This window comes from Somniosus microcephalus, chromosome 8, assembly GCF_052327205.1.
Source record: "Somniosus microcephalus isolate GS21.2 chromosome 8, FLI_Smic_1.0, whole genome shotgun sequence".
Lineage (NCBI taxonomy): Eukaryota > Metazoa > Chordata > Chondrichthyes > Squaliformes > Somniosidae > Somniosus > Somniosus microcephalus.
Window position 1 is genome coordinate 35,977,139 of NC_140994.1, and position 22,242 is coordinate 35,999,380.

Consider the following 22,242-nt stretch of genomic DNA (forward strand, 5'->3'; position numbering starts at 1 on the left):
AATCTTTAAACTATTTTTTGAAAGTTGCCTCTTCCTAAGTGAATTGTTAAAGCAGATTGCCCATTGCTAGGATTACTGGGAGGGGTTTTCTAAGCGTGTTTAAAGTGTAACCTTAAATGCAGGAATAATGCCCTGATTTGTAAAGATGCTGTCTTGTATGACTGGAAATTCGATTACAAATTATCTGTACTACCAAGTTGAAAGTACTGTACACAATAGCCCAAAGGGATTTGTGTTATTGAACAGCCAGCTGTCTTGATACTAATGTTAATACTTAAATTAGGATAATTTAAGGCAGTTAAAAGTCCTGCAATGCTCTCTAGCATTTAATTATGATGAGTATATTCATTAAATTTAAGGACCATACAAACAACTAAAGGAGTTTTTAATATGCACAGATTTTGCATATTTATAACTTAGCACCTGTGAAGTCCAATAAGTGCAACTTTACCATCCTTTCATTTTTTTCTTGCTTTCAAGTAAGCAGTTCACATTACACTAATGTACACTGATGTTGTCGGCAAGTATAGACCATTCATTATACAGATAATGTTACAGGTATGAAACTGTATTTGACTAACGTCATGCCAGAAACACTGCAGCATGCTTGCTATTGTTGACCTAAAATCTGAACATGTGTGGAGTGGGTATGATGGAAGGAGCGGAGGTCAGTGAGCTGAACTAGAGCAACAAAATGCTGATATATTAGCGAGTGGCGAGGTGTCGCTCACAGCTTTCAGGCCACCACTAGAACTCAATTAACTTCATGCAGAGTCAAAAATTGGAGCCAAGGTAGCTAAAATCAGAACAAAAGAGTGAGAATTACAGCTGTTAGTGGCCTGTGGGGTTACTGTAATGGCAGTTATGCAGTGATTTATATTTATATTGTAAATAGAACATTAAAAGGGAGGGAGGAGAACATTTTCTGTTCCAATTACTCCCACCAGCTCTGTCAAAAAAAACATATAGTTGTACAAACTAACATCAATTTTGCTGAATTTTTAACCTAATGGAGTCCAAAATCTTGAGTCTGCATTTCTTTCATTAACCACTTTGGCGACATGGATTACCAGGGATGCGTGTTTGCATCTCATTTGGAGCAATTTCAATTCTGGGAAAACTCTTTATTGGCTGACTTGTGTATCAGAAGTCAACCAGTAGTGAATTTTTTTCAATACCAGGCAACTTTGGGTTAGCCTGCAGGCCAACCCGAAATCCTGGGTGTTGTTAAAATCAATGGGAAGACCGTCACTGCAACATATATCAACAAAGGAAAGGACCAGTTTCTGTCAACGGAAACGTGCATTTATCTAGCACCCTTCATGTAGAAGAATATCAGGAGGCACTTAGCAACAAGTATGAAAAGGACAAGATAGATTAAAGAGAGAAATTTTTAAAGAGACTTTTGAAGGAAGTCTGAGAAGTGGCAAGCCAGAAAAAACTGGGTAACATGTTCCAGAGGGCAGGGACATGGTGACTGAAAGACTGGTCACTGATGGTAGAGTTGATGGTATAGCTAACAAACACTAAGCCAGAGTCATAGCAGCAGAGGGTGCAAGTTGGGACATATAGTTGGGAGAGATCATCAGGTTAGAATATGAAGATTCGTAAATGAAGACAAGAACCTTGAAATCCGTATACTGGGGAACAGGGAACCAGTGGAGCTTGGCAGGACCAGGTAACGGGAATGCATGGATTGATTCACATTGCAGAGTTTTTGATTAATTGAAGTATGTGAAGGATGGAGGCGGGCAGGTCAGTGAGGAGGGCTTTCAAGAAGTCAGTTCTTAATGAAAGTGAGATATCCAGTTGGATAAGTGAATGTCAGTTAAAAAATCTGAAATGACAGTTTTAGTTATTTTGTATCTCTCCTGCTATTGAGTGCCTCACTTTCAGTCTGGTACATTTATTTAACAAGTTATTATTCCCAACCAAGATACTGCTAATTCACTGGGCCCAAACACAGCCACAAATGACAAGTTTAATCCATATGGATAAAAAAGAAAACTAGACCCAGTGGCGGTAAAATTACATTTAAAATATTTTGGAATGTGCTGGCTTTGAAGGGGAAAATCAAATTTACAAATTTAATCTGAAATAAGAAATCAAAATATTGAGTAATGGATTTTCTTCTTTAAAAAAAAATGATATTCACATTCACAAAACTTCCAGTACTGTATATGGAGCAGTAGCACCTTTATCAGAAACTAGCTTCCTTTTTAAAAATCATGCTTGTCAGTTGTCTGGATATGAGTATTTGTGAAAAGTCAAACTGTCTGATTTTGATTAGCAATACCCAAATACTAAAATAGAGACGCCGAGCATCTTTCATCACCATCTGAAAAGTGAGCTTTTTATTTTGACAATCTTTTTATTTATATATTATATATATATATCCGTTGATGAAAAATTCAGAGAGGTATACCTACCAAGGCAATTTTTAACACACACAAAAATAAAAACCACTGACTAACTCGGCCATCACGGGAGACTCGGACTCGGCAAAACGAGTGCTAGATGGATTTGGCAAAATTACCGGTTATCTATTTTGCTGGTTATTAAAGTATTCCGGATGATTAAGTGCGGTTTAAACAAGAGTTTACTGTAATATATATATAAATATCTCCTTTACAATTGATTAACTTTTTGCTGAATAGGAATATGGGCTTGGTCCTAAGATAGGAGAGTGTTAATAATGGTCAAATACTCCATGCAGTTGTAGAATAATGGCCAACGAGAGAATGGTAGATAGGGTGATTTAACTTTTCCTCATTCCTAGCTTCTATGTTTTTGGTTTCATATGTTCTAGTTGCCCCGTAATTCTCAGAAATGCAAATTGTTTCAAGAATTAAAATTATTTTTTTAGCATTTTGCCTGATTGTAGTTGCTGTAAAATGCAAGAATGGCATTTGTTAACCTGTGAGTGAAGTCTATATTGATGGAAATCATAGATATTTTCAAATTATAATGTCACATCATTGATGACATTGCATTGGTAAAATCTTCTATTTGTATATTTTTTACAGCTATGTGGAATATGCAGAAAATTAGATTAAGTGGTGAATGTTGGATTTGATTTTATGTCTCATGCAAGACATGTAAAGTGTTGAGCAGGGGGAAGCTACAAAGTAGCAATCTAATCAAGGAGTTCAGATCACCTCAAATCATGAGACTCAGTGGCTCGTGCAATTTACTTTGAATATGCCTTCATTTTCTTATATATCATACATTAGATAACATGCTATATGTAACTCCCTTTCCTTTTCTCCCTCTTCCTGAACTTGCCCTCCTTCATCAGACGATCCTTCCAACCAACTTCTAAATGCTGACCCACTTTGAGACTTAAGCATGACGAGAAGGATCTAGCCACAACTTATGTTTCACCCTTCCCCAGCCACCCACTCTGAATAACCTGGCTGACGCTAGCTTCTTGGGCAGAATAGAATGCAAGTGACTGCCAAGTCTGGGATTTAAACGTGGATTTCCTAATTGAGTCCCAACACCGAGTTCAACTTTTTTTTTAATGAATCTAATTTGTGGACGTTATAAAGTCACGGTAACAAAAAAATGTTTTACCTGTTACAAGACTAATTTTGCACTAGGGTAAAGTTCAACAGCTAGGAAAGGTGACCCCCCATGTTCATAGATTTATTTAAAATGCCCTAGACTGCTTTCGGTATAGTATCCTGTCTCCTGGATTTTACACAAACAAAATACTTCACATTTGGTTCAAATCGCCCCATGCACAGCATTGAAAATTAGTTACATTTAACACTGATAAATATCACATATTTGCTGATGTCCCAGGAACAGAAGCTGCAAATAATAATGAATTGTTTTGTATGTGTCAAAAATAATAATGCGTCTTGGTGACTGGGGATCACTTAACCTGAGGACAGGATGTGGGGGGAAGGGCACTGCTTGTTAGTGGTCATGTTGGTTGGGGTTGTTCCCTTCATGGTTAGCAGGTGGGTTTCAGTGCTGTAGAGGCAGTTTCAGCTGAATGTGCCTCGAAGAAGGTGCCCCAGATTACTTTGTATTTCTCCAGTTCTCGGTGGAGGTTGAACATCATTCGTTCTACAGGCCTATGCACTTCAGCAATGTTTGATGTGGGGAGGGCTGCATTTCCCCAGAAACTAAGACCAAACAAGTTGCCTCAGCCCCTTGATCTGCACTGCTCCCAGCGCAAGCACAATCATGCCAAGTAACATGGATGTAAGCACCTTGCAATCAAAACATACAATGATTTCATGAAATATATAATTAATGTTTTTAAGAACTCTGTTTTAAAAATGGGAATTTTGAAGCCCCTTGACAGCTTAACACATGCACGCAAGTCTGTGGGAGGTGAAAGCAAGTTTGATTCCCCAAGCAACTGAATTTTTAAACTGAGCCACGCTGCTGTGGGGAAATATCAAGCCGAGATAAAGGGGGAGAGAAAAGCATAAGTTAAGAGTTCCTAGATTGTAGTTACAATTAGATTGCTCAGGGCAGCTTTACTGGAAGCACAGGTTGGACAATCGAGAGATTTGATATGAAAATTACAAATTGGTACAAACTGTTGCATTATTGAAATCTCACAACACATTAAACCAATGGAATTCTTTCCCTGCTTTTTTCAGTCTTTTTACTTTGATTAAGATATATTGGCATGGATTTAATATAAAATTGTCTTGCTGCAGTGTATTTAAATTTAGCTGCATACCAACACGTTCAATCGAGGTAGGATTTAATTTACTGCAAAATGTAGATAACACTACAAAGGTGCTATCAAACTAATATAATTTACAAAAGTAGACTTTTCTGATTCACAGAGTACCCTTAACTTTGATCTGTGAGCCATGGATTTGAAGATAAAGCTGAACAGAATTGGAATTACTGAATCAATTCAATGCCTCCTCTGGGATTAAGAAATCTTTCAATGACCCTTTACATGTGACCACAACTTTGATGAAGTAAAGCATTTACAGGTTTCTAGGCGATGGACTAGGTGTAGCCTGCCTACACACAATGCATGAATCTATGCCATTACTGGAATTGTGCGAACAAATCCCTCACTTTAAACACATTGCAATCAATTCACAGAATGTTAGGGAGCAGATTCACCATCCTCCACCACACCAACTCCCTCCCCGCCTCCTCCCCCGACCAAGATGGATGCCAAGTTCCTTATCTCAGACTTGTCATCTCAGAGAAGAATGGGGGGGAAAAAACATAATGATGGGCGAGTTAATCTAGCCTGTTGTGTATTTTTAGCAGGCAACTCGGGAGTGGCATTTAAATCTGACAGGAAAAATAGCCATATACCACATCCAATAATTGATACCTTATACTTAATTATGTCATGGTACATGTTCACATGCAGGTATCGTGTCACGGGGATCTGCAGCAGCTCTAAACCACCAAGTCAGCCCACAGTTTGCAATACAGGTTGAGCGTCTAAAATCCGGAGTTCCGGAATCCGGACACCCTGTCAAACCGCAACCTGGGCCCAGGCATTTCCAGACTTGGAACGTGTTTCTGATGTCCAAAGTCCGGAAACGCCCGAGCCCAGGTTGCGATATTTCCGGACTTCGGACATCAGAAACGCGTTCCGAAGTCCGGAAAAACACGAAAACCGGCTCGGCCTTGGTCCCGAGGTTGCCGGATTTGGGACGCTCAACCTGTATTATAGTTTGAGTGCTGTTAACTATTCCCAGGTCATCAGTTAATACAAGTGCTCGATATAATTTTATTTTTTTGGATGTAATTCTATTTTTGCCTGGCTCCAAAATAGCAGTGTGAAAGGAAAGACCTTTTACTGTTACAGATCTGATTGAACATTTTTTTTTAAATTCATTCCTGGGATGTGGGCATCGCTGGCAAGGCCAGCATTTATTGCCCATCTCTAATTACCCTTGAGAAGGTGGTGGTAAGCTGCCTTCTTGAACCGTTGCAGTCCTTGTGGTGAAGGTACTCCCACAATGCTGTTGGGGAGGGAGTTCCAGGATTTTGACCCAGCGACGATGAAGGAGCGGCGATTTACTTCCAAGTCAGGGTGGTGTGCAACTTGGAGAGGAACTTGCAGGTGATGGTGTTCCCATGCGCCTGCTGCCCTTGTCCTTCTAGGTGGTAGAGGTCGCCGGTTTGGAAGGTGCTGCTAAAGAAGCCTTGGCGAGTTGCTGCAGTGCATCTTGTAGATGGTGCACACTGCAGCCACGGTGCGCCGGTGGTGCAGGGATTGAATGTTTAAGGTGGTGGATGTGGTGCCAATCAAGCGGAATGCATTGTCCTGGATGGTGTCGAGCTTCTTGAGTGTTGGAGCTGCACTCATCCAGGCAAGTGAGTATTCTATCACACTCCTGACTTGTGCCTTGTAGATGGTGGAAAGGCTTTGAGGAGTCCGGAAGTGATACACTTGCCACAGAATACCCAGCCTCTGACCTGCTCTTGTAGCCACAGTATTTATGTGGCTGGTCCAGTTAAGTTTCTATTCAATGGTAAGAACATAAGAAATAGGAGCAGGAGTTAGGCCATATGGCCCCTTGAGCCTGCTCCGCCATTCATTAATATTGTGGCTGCTCTTCAACCTCAAATCCACTTTCCTGCCCGATCACCATATCCCTTAATTCCCTTAGAGTCCAAAAATCTGTCGATCTCTGTCTTGAATATATTCAACGACTGAGCATCCACAGCCCCCTGGGGTAGAGAATTCCAAAGATTGACAACCCTCTGAGTGACCAAATTTCTCCTTATGTCAGTCCTAAATGGCTGAGCCCTTATCCTGAGACGATGCTCCCTAGTTCTAGACTCTCCAGCCAAGAGAAACAGCCTCTCCGCATCTACACTGTCAAGCCCTCTCAAAATCTTGTATGTTTCAATGAGATCACCTCTCATTCTTTTAAACTCCGGAGAGTGTAGGCCCAGTCTATTCAATCTCTCCTCATAGGCCAGCCCCCTCATCCCAGTAATCAATCTAGTGACCCTTCGTTGCACCCCCTTCGTACCTGAGAAAGTATATCCTTTCTCAGGTACGAAGACCAAAACTGCACACAGCACTCCAGGTGTGGTCGCACCAAAGCCCTGTACAATTGCAGCAAGACTTCCTTACTCTTGCACTCCAACCCCCTTGCAATGAAGGCCAACATACCATTTGCCCTCCTAATTGCTTGGTGTACCCACATGTTAACTTTCTGTGTTTTTTGTACAAGGACACCCAACTCCCTCTGAACACCAGCATTTATTAGTTTCTCGCCATTTAAAAATATTTTGTTTTTCTATTCTTCTGACCAAAGTGAATAACCTCACATTTCCTCACATTGTACTCCATCTGCCTCCTTATTGCCCACTCACTTAACCTGTCTATATCCCTTGGATACATTACACTTGGTCCCTTCATCTAAGTCATTAATATAGATTGTAAATAGCTGAGGCTCCAGCACTGATCCTTGTGGCACCCCACTAGTAACAGCTTGCCAACCTGAAAATGACCCATTTATTCCTACTCTGTTTTCTGTCCTTTAACAAATCCTCTCTCCGTGCTAATATATTACCCCCCACCCCATGAGCCCTTATCTTGTGCAACAACCTTTTGTGTGGCACCTTACCGAATGCCTTTTGAAAATCCAAATATACTACATCCGCTGGTTCCCCTTTATCTACGTGCTAGTTACATCCTCAAAAAAAAACTCGTAGAATTGAAGAATTTCAGAGGCCATTTCTCCTGGTTATATAGGCCCTGAAATTAGGATCGGGAGCTTGCCGCGCGTGCAAGCCCCCGATGTGCACTCACCCGGCGCGCCGACATCTGAAGCCCGGGCCTGCTTGCATTTCCTGTCACTGGCCCGGTTCAGATGTCGGCGCGATGTGCTTACCTGATCCAGCGGCGTAGTTAGTGCGATGTGCCGGCTGGGATCAGGTGAGCACTGTGCAGCCAATCGGGAGGGGAAACTCATTCATGAGTTTGAGAGTAAGAACTGTCAAACTCATGAAAAGTATGGGCTGCCAAAACACTACTTAAACTTTAAATAAAATTTTAAAAAACAGCCCACTGATTATATTAACTATAAATAAGTTTTAAAAAATATTTTAAACAATTAATCAAATTTTTGAAAAAAATAAATTTTTTAAAAATAGGGTCTAAAACTAAACTTACCTTACTGTAAATTCTTTAAAAATAATAAACCTGTGGGGGGAAAAAAAATTCTAAATTGTACTAAAAGACCACTTACCTGTAAAACTAAGTACTTACGTCTGGTTTTTCCACGCGTAAAAACCGGAGGCCTTTACACTCGGGCAACTCTGGGGGGGGGGGGGAAAGGAATTTCACTGCGCACGCGCTGCCTGTGCAGTCGCACGCGTTCTGCCTCTTAACCCCTTGGGTCAGAGGACAGGAAATGCCGGTTTTCAGCGCATGCGTTGTGCATGCTGAAAACCGGCAATTCCTCCGGGCACACGCGTGAGTACCCCGTCCGTACTCACGCGTTGTGACAGGAATTACTGGCCCATAGTCTGCTTTAAGACTTCATCAACTGGGAGAGGCCAAGAGTTAGTGCTAGAGCATGCAACACTGCTTTAGGAGTGGTGACGGATGATGTCATAGGTGTTTTATTGTGGTATGTGGCCACGGAAACCTCAGTAGCCGGATGAAGCAGCTGGGTTTTACCACTACTGCATCTGTAGATCTGATTTGGGGAGTTTCATTGACCAGCTCTCCTGGGCATTCACGTAGCAGAGGTTGTGTGATCTTCTCATTGGTTCAAATGTCAGCACATGAACCTCAACTGTCTTCAGCCTTGTGGGTTAACCATAACGAGGGAAACTGAAGTGTGCAGCACTGGATTGGTGAATTAGGCATGGAGAAACTGAGCATCACGCTAGGTGGGGAGTCTAGGAGAGAATTAGTGTTGCATAGATAATCTAAAATTCTACATAATAACACTGCACTAAGTATAACACTAGTTTTGCTTGGCTTCCAAGAATAGCATTTTTACCAAGGTGGGGGCGCTATCCTGTGGTATTTACTGTAATAAAGGTGAATAATTACAAATGCTTCCCTTGAAGATCTCTCTCAATTAATATCTTAACTTTAAAAAGATCCAGCCTGGAGATAGGATGCTGAAGTTTGAATGGAACTTGAGGTATTTTAAATAACAAAACTGACCATGGGGAAACTCCTCAGCTCTCACCTCCCATTGAAACTTAAATTGGTGAAATAATGTTAGTCATATAACATCTGAACCATTCTAGAGAATAGTGATTATGAAGTTTTAATGGACGATTGAGCTGCTTTCATGGTAGACCGGCTGAATGATTTTAGTTAGCTCAGGTTTATGAAACCTATTAAAGCATACATTATATCTACTGGTAGATCTTTTGGGAAATCCAAGTGCATTCCGAGCTTTAACATGGCTTAATACTGTATCTGCAAATTGGCCATCAGATCACATCTCATCTGTCTGCTACATTAGCTATTTTAAAAAGGTATTTGATCTATTTAGTCTAATACTTGAAGTTGAGTTTTTAAGAAGGTGAAGGAATTTCCTAAGTATTTCCTCGCTAGTTCTCGGGCTTTGAAGGGTGTTAACATGGACTGCAATTGAGAAGGTGGGTAAGTGACCTGGACAGCAGGATGAATGCTATTTCAGTTCAACAGTAGAAGATGCACAACAATGTCCCAGTGTGACTGTTTCTGTGATTTTCCATCCCTCTGCTGGAAAACACATGTAAACTTTTGAAAGTAAGACTTGCAGCTTTTCACAGCTTTATACACCTTGGGAGGCAGCCTTGCTCTCAAAGGCAGCCCTGACTTCAGATGTATTGATTGATTGATGTAATATAAAGGAGATGGAATATATGTTTCCTGAGGCAGAGAGCATCACCTTAGAGAGTTGTTTTGTTCCCTACCTTTAAGATGCAGGTAAGGCGGTGATGGTCAAAGCATTAATAAAAACCATCAATATTAAAATGCATTTTCAAGAGAATAGTAAAAAAAATGGTCTTGCTGGTATATTCTGAAATCAAAAAAAGTGGAAATACTTTTCCTTTATTGAATTATTATTCCTATTGTATAAGAATATTCAAGTAGGCTTTTCTTATGAGCAGAATTTACATTATATTTCAGTCATGTATTTACTGTTTTCCACATTACAACAGTGACTACACTCAAAGTACTTCATTGGCTATAAAGCACTTTGAGACGTCTGGTGGTCATGAAAGGCGCTATCTTTTTTTATTCATTTATGGGATGTGGGCGTCGCTGGCAAGGCCAGCATTTATTTCCCATCCCTAATTGCCCTTGAGAAGGTGGTGGTGAGCCGCCTTCTTGAACCGCTGCAGTCCGTGTGGTGAAGGTACTCCCACAGTGCTGTTAGGTAGGGAGTTCCAGGATTTTGACCCAGTGACGATGAAGGATCGGCGATATATTTCCAAGTCAGGATGGTGTGAGACTTGGAGGGGAACTTGGAGGTGGTGGTGTTCCCATGCATCTGCTGCCCTTGTCCTTCTAGGTGGAAGAGGTCACGGGTTTGGGAGGTACTGCCGAAGAAGCCTTGGTGAGTTGCTGCAGTGCATCTTGTAGATGGTACACACTGCAGCCACGGTACGCTGGTGGTGGAGGGAGTGAATGTTTAACGTGGTAGATGGGTGCCAATCAATATAAATGCAAGTCTGTCTTTCTTTTGATGATCCTGCATAGTGCTCTAGAGCTGACTTCAGAGATGGTTGGTTGGTTCATTTCAAATGCATATACATAACTGACAAATACATTTCAACATCAAATTCATTTTAGTCTTCGTCATTGAGCAAAAAAAACCATTGCTGGTAATTATTATTAAAAGCTGTACAGTGGATATTGATTCAGTAGTTAAAGCCTATCAGTTTACTCTGAAATAAGATTCTGGTTCTTAAGCAAAAGCAGCTTCGTCTTCAAAGCCGGTTTTTGCTAAGAAACAGAACACGGTTCTAATACATTACAGCCTTATTTAACCACAGGTTTAATTAAATAGTTACATATGTTTTAATTTTCCCACACAGCAGTTTAGCAAAAGATGTACTGATTATAGTACTTAATTTTTCTGAGATTGGCTAGATGTCCAAGGTCATAAGTAGCAATGAAATACGATGTAACCGCTTGAGCTATTCATGCTTATTTCCTCTGTGAATTTTTTTTTACAAGAGACTTGCATTTATATAGCGCCTTTCACGACCACCGGACGTCTCAAAGCGCTTTACAGCCAATGAAGTACTTTAGTTTGATTACCTAAAGTTCTTTCAAATTGATGTATCAGATATTGTCACTGAAGTTTTAAATTGGAAATGAGCAGGAAATTATTTCAATACTTTGTAGTACTTATTTCATGATACCTTTCACATTTCAGAGCAGCCACCAGTACTTATGCTCTTTAGTTTATATTTCATGGGCTAAGTTAAAAATGAATAGCTCAGAACAATTTCATTAACATCATTTCCTGGGCTGAAGTGTATGCCCATCTTGCAAAACATTGCAATAAATTATGTCTTATTAAAAATAAATATATAATGCAATGAGACAGTTACTTGTTTATTCCCCAAAAGATTAATCTGTACATTGCACTTTTCCACATTAACGGACTTACTGCACAAAAAAGGTTAGGTAAGCATTAGCTCCTGATTGTAGCACAGCTCCAAGTGGCACATGTGCTACTGACTGAGAGAATAGAAGTTATGGTGTTTTTGTTCCGTAACGTTTTTTAAGATATAAAATTGGATCATTAGAGGCAGTCAGATTTTACTGTGTTGGGGGAGGATGGAGCACGATTCCTGAAAAATGCAATTTTTTTGATAGTTTTCGTATCGGCCAGCCTGATTTCTTTTCCTGGCTGTGGAACTTGGCAGTAGATTATACAGCTAGGCTCAATTCGGATCCGGTGTTATTGTAACAGGAGCACTGAAACATCCATAATAAATACTGGAACAGCTCAAAGCCACATCAGGCTGGAAGAGACCTCTGGTTTAGTTAGAGAGTCTCTATTCAGTTCATAGGAAGTATGGATTTGCCTGAGAGAGCTTGAGTGTTTGATATGCAAAAAAAAATCTGGAGAAGCTTGAATTCTAACAAGGAATACTTTAGTTAAATTAAACAACCAATAAGTCTTGTTATAGAATTGTAGAATCATAGAAAGGCCATTCGGCCCATTGTGTCTGTGACAGCCGAAAAAGAGCTATCCAGCCTAAACCCACTTGTCAGCTCTTGGTCCGTAGCCTTGTAGGTTACGGCACTTCAAGTGCATATCCAAGTACTTTTTAAATGCGCTGAGGGTTTCTGCTATGTTTTATTATGAATAAATGAAATGACCAACTTTCCCATTAATGTAACATTACATTTTTTTTTCTCAATAGATTTGGTGCTAAATGCTTTTCATAGTCATGGTACATCTTTTTGAGCTTTGTTTGATGAAATAACTGTTCCTATCCACAAGGAAAGCAGACAGCCTAACATAACTATCCAAATGTCCCATTCAAGACTTCAGAATTTTAGAAAGCTTTTGACAATACTGTAACTAGAATGAAATAATATTCAGGGATTACTTTGAATTGTACAATTTTAAGGGGTTTTGTGTCAGTAAACTGAGCTTGTAGCATCGTTTTAGAATCTTGCTGCCTGCATTTTTATTCTTTGTTTTTCCTAATTCGGTTTCTTTAGTTTTGAACATTCTCCTTCCGGTTTATGGTTTTCTTCTCTGGTCTAGATGTCGTGTCTATTCATTTTTTGCCTCCTTTTGGGAAAATAGGCTGCAGCTAAACAACGCCGCTGTAGATTAGAGAAACTCTGAATTTGAGCATGCCTTTCAAAAGGTGCTGTAGCATAACCAAGGTGTTAGAGGATTATCTGTGCGTGTAGATCTTCCCACCATTCTAGTCTATCATAGTGGAGCAGTTGTGGGTGAAAATAATTGATGGACTAAATCAGCCGGGAAAGCATCTTTATGTACTGTGGGAAGTGTCATATCGGCATAGAGCAATATTTTAGCAAAATCGGTGTCTCCTTAATAGATATATTAAATATTTGATTTAATCTACAATGGTAGTACTGTACCAAAATTAAGGCGAAACCAGACAAACTTCAATTTATTCAGTCATTACTGTGTATAGATAGATGTTTCTTGCTTCCATGTATATCTTTAATTGAATGTTAACATTCAGAATTAGGAGTTTGCAGATATTTGTGGTTACCAAATGCAGAGCTGTGGGAGGGGGGGAGACATTGACTGATGCCATTGAGATGAGGTTATACATGAATTGATTGTTATGCTGCTGTTTTGTGCCATTTAAGCCCAGTTGCAAAATGCATCTGTTTAATGACGGTGCTTGGCTTAGGAGGACAAATGAAATATAAAACTAGCTACCCATTTGAATTAGTAAGCAGTGGATTGTGTTAATAATCAGCTCTCATTAGATTGCACTAGTGAAGAAGTGCCTTTGAACTCCAAACCAGGTGAACCTGGTGTGAATACTAATTTTCATAATAGAATGTTTTGCCTTAAGTGTGTTTACCCATTTTTAGTCAAGTCATTAACTCCTGTAAAAGAACATTACATTTCCATAGTTCGGTTGAAAGGGTACAAGAGAAGTTGTGAAACATATTTTACCCTGCAGGATTATACTGGCTTTAAGCAAAACACAGTATGGTGTGGCATTGCCCATGGCCCTGCTGAAATGTATGACCCTAGCCCCTGTCTCCCTCTCCCTCGCCTTCTCTGGAAGGAAGAAATGCAATGATGGGTGACAGCAGCTGAGGGGGCAGTAAATTAAAGTTACATATCTTTTAAAATGCGACATTGTGGCTGTAATGTGCGTATCTTTTACTTTTTTTGAAACTTTGATTTTTCACAGTAGTTTATACTACAGTACTGTACATTGACTGCATGGGATTATTAAATGATGCCAAATTTCAGGACTATATGATGTATTAAGTTAGCATACTGTTCCTTTATCTCGAGGAGCTTTGTTTTAATCCGGCAGAGACTGCTGGCGTGAACATTTGCGTGCTGCAGTTGGAAGGCCCCTCTGAGTTGGTGGGAATTGCCCTACAGTACAAATTGATACTGAACTGTAAATTTCAGAAAGGCCACAAGGATTGCATCAAGTAAGATAGAAAAAGTGATTGGCCACAATCGGAAGTGCTTTATGCATCAAGACAAATTGTTGCAATAGAGTACAGAGAGCTTTTCTTTTCCTGTTGCGTGGTGCTTTGTTTAGGTATCCAAAGTAAAAATGTTTTGCGTTCTCCATCCTTCACCCTGATGCACACAAACATTCGCAAGTTTTTTTTCTTCTCTCTCCTCCCCTGTCCTTCGAGCAGTGAATTGTGCTTAAGTATCTTTCCATGAACATGCCAACCCCACAGGTGCCTAAATTGTTCTTGATATTCAAATGATTACCTTCAATGATGTTCATAAAAATGAATAATATTACACAATGACCAGAAAAATGAGGCCATATTACCATGGAAACGCTACCACTGGCTTATGTTAAAATGCACTCTTGTGAATTACTAAGCACGTTATTTACCTTTGTCAAATACTCTTACTCGCTGCTAACTTATCATTAATTTCTATAGGGACTCAGAAGACACTGCTTTGCTGTTTCTTAAAGAGATTTACAAATCGATGGGCATCAGCCCTGAACAGCCACAGCATTGATGGCCATAGGCTGTGCTGTATTTACCTCAGCAATATTGGTAAGCTTTGCTTCTTTTTTTAATCTGTTTTTAATACTTTCTTTTGATGGTCTAACTCAATATTTGAATTTGAGCCAAATAATTCCTGGGTGTCAATGACTTAGATTTTATTTCTGTATGCAATTTTGCTGTATTAAAATTTGTTTAACCAGTAAAATGTACAGCATTTTCTGAATTAAACTCGTGAAATAGGTGATAATCTGTAGTTTGTTACTATTCTAAATGGATATCTAGATCCACAGGTGGATTGACTGAAGCCGTCCCTGTCAAGTTGGGAGGCCTTTTCCACTAAAATTGGATTTGGCCTTTGTAATGAGAAGAGAATTGAAAAAGCAGCGCCTAAGAAGTTCAGGGCCAATTTGATTTGGAGGTTGGTTGGAAAGATTATTTTCAAGTACACAAAATATGAATGTGCTTACATTGAACAAATTAGTTGGACACCAAGACAAACAGTTGGGTATCAGATAAATGAAAAACCTCAAAGCCCAATAAAAAAGATGGTCATCTCCAGTTAAGGCTGTTACAATCACTGTCAGGAATGAAGAAACAGATATCAAATTTGAAAAGGCTTTGGTAAGGGTCACTGTAAGCCCGATCTCAGTGTCGATATAGATGGCTATAAAGGTGCATTAACAGAAGTAACTTGAGTTCAGGGAAATGCATAACTCCTTATGAATGCGGAAGATGTAATCTTTGAGTGGCAAGGGAAAGCTGTCGGAATCAGTCTTGTGGGAGATGTATGGAATATCTTTTGGGCCGATTAATGTGATTTGCTGGACAAGTTTTACATTGAGAAGCTGAAGAAGATCAAAGCAGGCCGATAAAGTGGGTGTGTGTAAACATGTAGATAAGAGCACATTAAGAAGATCCAAATATTAAAAAAAATTGGAAAACGTCAGTAGGACAATTGATGGGAGCTCCCTCAGAAGTTAATTATCTACTTAGTTTGGTCTAATTTTTAAAAAGACAGTTCTGCTGTAAACTGTAGACCACGACTAACACATGTAACATCCAGATCTTTGCTGGAATAACTAAATTGGACATTTAAACATCATTGATAAGACAGAAGGAAGTGCGAATATCTGGCCATCACCGTGTGTCTGAACTAGAGACAAAACTGATTTATTGTGGCGACCCCAGGTTGTAATGAAAATCTTGCTACTTTGCAGTATATCATAATGGAGTGGGAAGAAATCAAATTAACTGGTGGTGATTTTTGTAGATTTGGAAAAAGCTTACAACACATTGGGCCACAGATTGATAATCATTAGAAAGGATGGGAATCTTGAATGATTTTATAACCTTGGTCCATAACCTGTATTCTGATACAATAACAGTTATTGAGATAGGAACATCTTAAATGAACCCAAATTAAATTAAGAAGGATGTTAAACAGGGAGACCCTCCTTTCCCTATGTTGTTTAACATCGTTCTTGATTCCCTATTTTGTAACTTCAAAAATAATGTTTTAGGTTTTTTGATTAAATTGACTGGAACCAAAAGTCAAGGTTACTGCCCTCATTTTGCTGATGTGTGTGGCACACATTCAGATATGACCAACATCTTAAAGATATTGCAATCTTTTAGCACTAAAATAATTCTGGAAATCAATATCAAAAAGACCACAGATTTAATTTGATACATATGAATAAGGCAAGTTGGTCCCTAAATAAAGGGCAGTATAATATAACTCGCGCAAATGCAGAGCATTATTTGGGGGCTAGAATTGATCCATGTATGGAATTAAAGGCAGATCAGTGGAATAAGAAATTGGAAGCTTGGCTCCATAAATTAGAAAGGGCATCTCTAAAGCTATTGCAGAAGGTAGAATGACTCAAAACTTGTATTGCCCCAACGCTATTTATATGTAATTCTTATTAAAGTTTCACTGTGCTATATGAGTTACACAGGAATATCAAAAATGTCTATTATCTACCACATGACATCACAGACAGTATTATATTCAAGAAACAGAAACTGGGGGTTATGTCTGCCTCAGCTAGAGGCTTAAATTCTCATTGCAATTATTCAGAATTTATGGCTTTAGAGTGGGTGATGGATGTTATTATCAAACAGTTTTTCAGGGTTGGAAATAAAGATGAGATCAGCACACTGGGAGAATGGAGACCAATTGAAGTTTCTACTGATCAAACTAATTGTGGGATGCAATACAAGGGACAGAACTGAAGAAAACCAGACAAATATGTATCCAAATTTGAGGAAGTTTGAACAGTATAAATGGACTGTTTTGTCAAGACTCTGGCCTGTCATGCTTTCTTGAAAATATAATTTTGAATAATTGGTCAGTTTTAATGCTAGTTTAAAACCGTCTCAATTTAATAATGCATTACTTTTCAGTGCTAATATATGGCCCACCAGTACAACAACCATGAAAGCTTTAAAATGTAAAATAGTATCAGAAACAATATCACAAATCTCAGGTTGTTGCTTATTTGTAAATGATGCCAGACTAAAATGCCCTAATAAATTCCTTGGGAGACTGATTGATAAGGCTACTGGTTATGGATGGAAGATGTTGTTTGACCAAGGATGCAGGCAATAGTTTGTTATGGAAAGTTGGTGTAGTGCTTTATAACGAGGAAAGGGTGGTGTAAGTGTTCGTTATGAAGCTAGGCATCCATTCCTTGAGAAGACATAAGGAAAGAGATTAAATATCAACATTTAGCAGAGATTATTAAAACTCAGACTGCTGATACTGAAATAAACTTCTTGGTTTTGTTTTGGACTCTGGAGGCAATTATTTTTTGAAGAACAATTTGTTAATATTTTAAAGGGAAGATAGATTATGAAAGTAAACTAGCAAAAAATATAAAAACAGATAGCAAGAGTTTCTACAGCTATATGAAAAGAAAAAGGGTGGCTAAAGTGAACGTTGGTCCCTTAGAGGATGGGACCGGGAAACTAGTGGTGGGGAACATGGAGATGGCAAAGACGCTGAACAAATATTTTGTATCAGTCTTTACAGTAGAGGACACTAAAAATATCCCAACACTGGACAAACAGGGGGCAATGGGGGGGGAGGAGCTAAAGACGATTAAAATCACTAAGGAGATGGTACTCAGTAAAATAATGGGACTTAAAGCGGATAAATCCCCCGGACCTGATGGCCTACATCCTAGGGTCTTGAGAGAAGTGGCGGTAGGGATTGTGGATGCATTGGTGATCATTTTCCAGAACTCCCTGGACTCAGGAAAGGTCCCGGCAGATTGGAAAACTGCTAATGTAACACCCTTATTTAAGAAGGGAAGTAGACAAAAAGCTGGAAACTATAGACCAGTTAGCCTAACATCTGTGGTTGGTAAAATGTTGGAGTCCATTATTAAGGAAACAGTAACAGAGCATTTGGATAAACATAATTTAATAGGACAGAGTCAGCATGGTTTTATGAAGGGGAAGTCATGTTTGACAAATTTGCTCGAATTCTTTGAAGATGTAACATACAGGGTGGATAAAGGGGAACCAGTGGATGTAGTATATTTGGACTTCCAAAAGGCATTTGACAAGGTTCCACACAAAAGATTACTGATCAAGATAAGAAATCACGGGATTGGGGGTAATATACTGGCATGGGTGGAAGATTGGCTATCTAACAGAAAACAAAGAGTTGGGATAAATGGTTCATTCTTGGGCTGGCAATCAGTAACTAGTGGTGTTCCGCAGGGGTCAGTGCTGGGACCCCAACTCTTTACAATCTATATTAACGATTTGGAGGAAGGGACCAAGTGCAACATATCCAAGTTTGCTGATGATACAAAGATGGGAGGGAAAGCAATGAGTGAGGAGGACATAAAAAACCTGCAAAAGGACATAGACAGGTTAAGTGAGTGGGCAGAGATTTGGCAGATGCAATATAATGTTGGAAAGTGTGAGGTTATGCACTTTGGCAGAAAAAATCAAAGAGCAAGTTATTATCTAAATGGAGAGAAACTGCAAAGTGCTACAGTACAAAGGGATCTGGGGGTCCTGGTGCATGAAACACAAAAAGTTAGTATGCAGGTGCAGCAGGTGATCAGGAAGGCCAATGGAATCTTGGCTTTTATTGCAAGGGGGATGGAGTATAAAAACAGGGAAGTCTTGCTGCAGTTATACAGGGTATTGGTGAGGCCACACCTGGAATACTGCGTGCAGTTTTGGTTTCCATATTTAAGAAAAGATATACTTGCTCTCGAGGCGGTTCAGAGAAGGTTCACTCGGTTGATTCCGGAGATGAGGGGGTTGACGTATGAGGAAAGGTTGAGTAGGTTGGGACTCTACTCATTGGAGTTCAGAAGAATGAGAGGCGACCTTATCGAAACATATAAGATTGTGAGGGGGCTTGATCGGGTGGATGCGGGGAGGATGTTTCCACTGATGGGTGAGACTAGAACTAGGGGGCATAATCTAAGAATAAGGGGCTGCTGTTTCAAAACTGAGATGAGGAGAAACTTCACTCAGAGGGTAGTAAATCTATGGAATTTGCTACCCCAGAGAGCTGTGGAAGCTGCAACATTAAATAAATTTAAAATGGAGATAGACAGTTTCCTAACAGATAAGGGAATTAGGGGTTACGGGGAGAGGGCAGGGAAGTGGACGTGAGTCTAGATTCGGATCAGCCATGATCCTATTGAATGGCGGAGCAGGCCCGAGGGGCCGTATGGCCTACTCCTGCTCCTACTTCTTATGTTCTTATAATACATTACTGTACTTTGTGTGCTACATTTCCAGATTGACACTATTTTTAACAGTGGAAATATTCCTAATATTCGCTCATTAATTTGAGTTCTATTCCTGATCTAACATTTTATCAATGTTGACATAGTGGATGGGCCAATCTAAGATCCTGAATAAGTGCTCTTGAATGTTGTCAAATCCAATCATTGCAGATCAGCGCTTTAATAAAGCAAACAAAATGCCAGAGCTACAGAGTTTAAAGCTGAGGCCATCATGCTGAAGCTGTCCAGTGCTCTGGTCTGGCTGTACCTAAAGTACCAGCTTCTGTTCTGGTCACAAAGGCACATGGGAAACATCCAAGTCCTGGAAACAATATGAAGAAAGGCAGGGAACCTTATAAAGGTATACAAGATACTAATTGGAATAGTGAAGTTTAACCCAGAACACAGTTTAAACACAATTGTAGGTTTGGGGGGGGGGGGTGGGGGGCAGGGGCAGGGAGAGGAATGTGGACAAGATCAGAAAGCATTTCTTCAGTGTGATTAATACCTGGAATCATCATCTAGGTGGGACACTGGAAGCAAAAACTGTGGTGTCTTTCAAGAGGTGGTTTTGTGCTGTGATATGGGGAATTGTAGGTTTTTAAGAAAGGTTGAGCTAGCTAGACCGAATGCTCTCTCTCTTCAGTACTTGTCTCTGAATTATACTCTAATATCCACTATTTCAGAAAATAAATATACAGTAAGGAACAGCGGAAGGCTTTGAAATATCCTGAAACAAATGCTTGACTGAAGAGTAATCAAATGATTTTGCTTTGATAGAACTAGTTTTCTGTTATGTAAATTTGTATTCAAGATAAAAAGCATTTGCATTCATATAGTGCTTTTCATGACCTGAGGACATCCCAAAATACCACAGCCAATGAGGTACTTTTGAAGTGCAGTCACTGTTGTAATGTAAGGAAATGCAACAGCCAATTTGCATACAGCAAAGTTCCACAAACAGCAATGAGATAACTGACCAGATAATTTGGTGATTGATGTTGGTTGGTGGATAAATATTTGACCAGGACAACAGGAGAAATTCCCCTGCTGCTCTTCAAATAATACCATAGGTTCTTAACGTCGACTTGAAAGGGCAGACAGGAGCTCGATTTAAAGTTTCATCTGAAAGACAGCACCGCCTGAGTACTGCATTGGAGTGTCAGCCTAGATTTTGTGCTCAAGTTTCTGGAGTGGAGCTTAAACCCATGACCTTCTGACTCCAAGGCAAGGGTACTGCCACTGCGCCAAAGCTGACACCTAAACAGGTATTGACGATCTTTGGTAAAAGGAAAGTTCAGTTCATTTCATTCATGTATTTTAATTGATGGTTTTACCTTCCCTAACTGACCATTGCAGACAGAATAAATGAAGTTCCGATTAGTGTTCCAGAACTCTAATTAATTGGGCCGTGTGTTTGAAATATTGATATTGTATAGATTTAATAATGAAACTATTTTAGTCACAGACCTTTAAAAAGTTGATATATTTTGACAAGTCGATGTAGATATTATATGACGACCTGGCTGTGGGTTATAATATTCCTACATTACAACAGTGACTACACTTCAAAAAGTACTTTTGGCTGTAAAGTGCTTTGGGACATCTTGAGGTTGTGAAAGGTGCTATATAAATGATTTTTTTTTTTTATTTAAGTAATTTTATGCTTCAACAACTGCTACCATGAGTTCCGAAGGTTGTGTCGCCTGCCCAGTCCCAGGGTTAAGGATATCTCATCGCGGGCCTCAAACAATGGTGTGGGAGGAACGGGTTTCAGTTCATGGGGCACTGGCACCAGTATTGGGCAAAGAGGGAGCTGTTTGTTGGGATGGGCTCCACTTAAACCGAGCTGGGATCAGTGTCCTGGCGAATCGAATAACTCGGCCAGTAGACAGATGAAGGATAAACTAATGAAGGGCGGGTGGGAGGATTCAGGAAAGAGTTAATTTAAAAGCAGCAAGAGAAATGTCAAGGCTCTAGAACAGAGTACGGTTTTGGGTAAAAATAAGCAGACTGGGTCAGGAAGGGACAGAGAGAGCAACAAAGTTAATAGGGCATCAGTGACTACGGTGACATCAGGGAAAAACCCAAAAAAGTCAAAGTTAAGGGCACTATATCTGCGCGAAGCATTCACAACAAAACCGATGAATTAATAGCGCAGCTATAAATGAATAGGTTTGATCTAATAGCCATTACGGAGATGTGTTTGCAAAGTGACCAAGGTTGGGAACTAAATATTCCAGGATACTTAACTTTTAGAAGAGAGAGGCAAAATGGAAAAGGAGGAGGGGTAGCCCTGATAATAAAAGATGGGATAAAGACAGTAGAGAGAAAGGATCTTAACTCTGAAAATCAAGAAGTGGAATCAGTTTGGGTGGAGCTAAGGAACAGCAAGGGGCAGAAAACATTGGTGGGAATTGTTTATAGGCCCCCAAACAGTAGTTGTAATGTAGGGCAGAGTATAAATTAGAGGTGCATGTAACAAGGGGAATACAGTGATCATGGGGGACTTTAATCTGCATATAGACTGGGCAAACCAAATTTGCAGTAATAGTGTGGAGGACGAATTCATGGAACGTATACAAGATAGTTTTCTAGATCAGGATGTTGAGGAACCAACTAGGGAACAGGCTATTTTAGATCTAGTATTGTGCAATGAGACAGGGTTAATTAATAGCCTTGTAAAGGGGCCTTTAGAGAAGAGTGACCATAAAATGATAGAATTTTATATTGAGTTTGAAAGTGATTTAGTTAAATCCGAAACTAGGGTCTAGCAAACTACGTAGGTATGAGGGGCGAGTTGGCTAAGGTAGATTGGGAAATTACATTAAA

General features: G+C 39.7%; 1 protein-coding gene across 2 annotated transcripts in view; it reads left to right on the forward strand.

Annotated features, from left to right (window-relative positions):
• sec23ip (SEC23 interacting protein) overlaps nucleotides 1–22,242 on the forward strand; it is a 124,807-nt gene that overhangs the window by 97,552 nt on the left and 5,013 nt on the right. The window contains exons 18-19 of one of the 2 annotated variants that reach the window (XM_085994548.1): nucleotides 14,579–14,698; nucleotides 14,933–15,064. In XM_085994548.1, the coding sequence (XP_085850674.1) occupies nucleotides 14,579–14,660 (82 nt within the window). In that variant the 3' untranslated portion in view covers nucleotides 14,661–14,698; nucleotides 14,933–15,064. Of the gene's footprint in view, nucleotides 1–14,578; nucleotides 14,699–14,932; nucleotides 15,065–22,242 lie in introns of those variants that run through there. The other variant, XM_085994547.1, reaches the window with a different exon arrangement.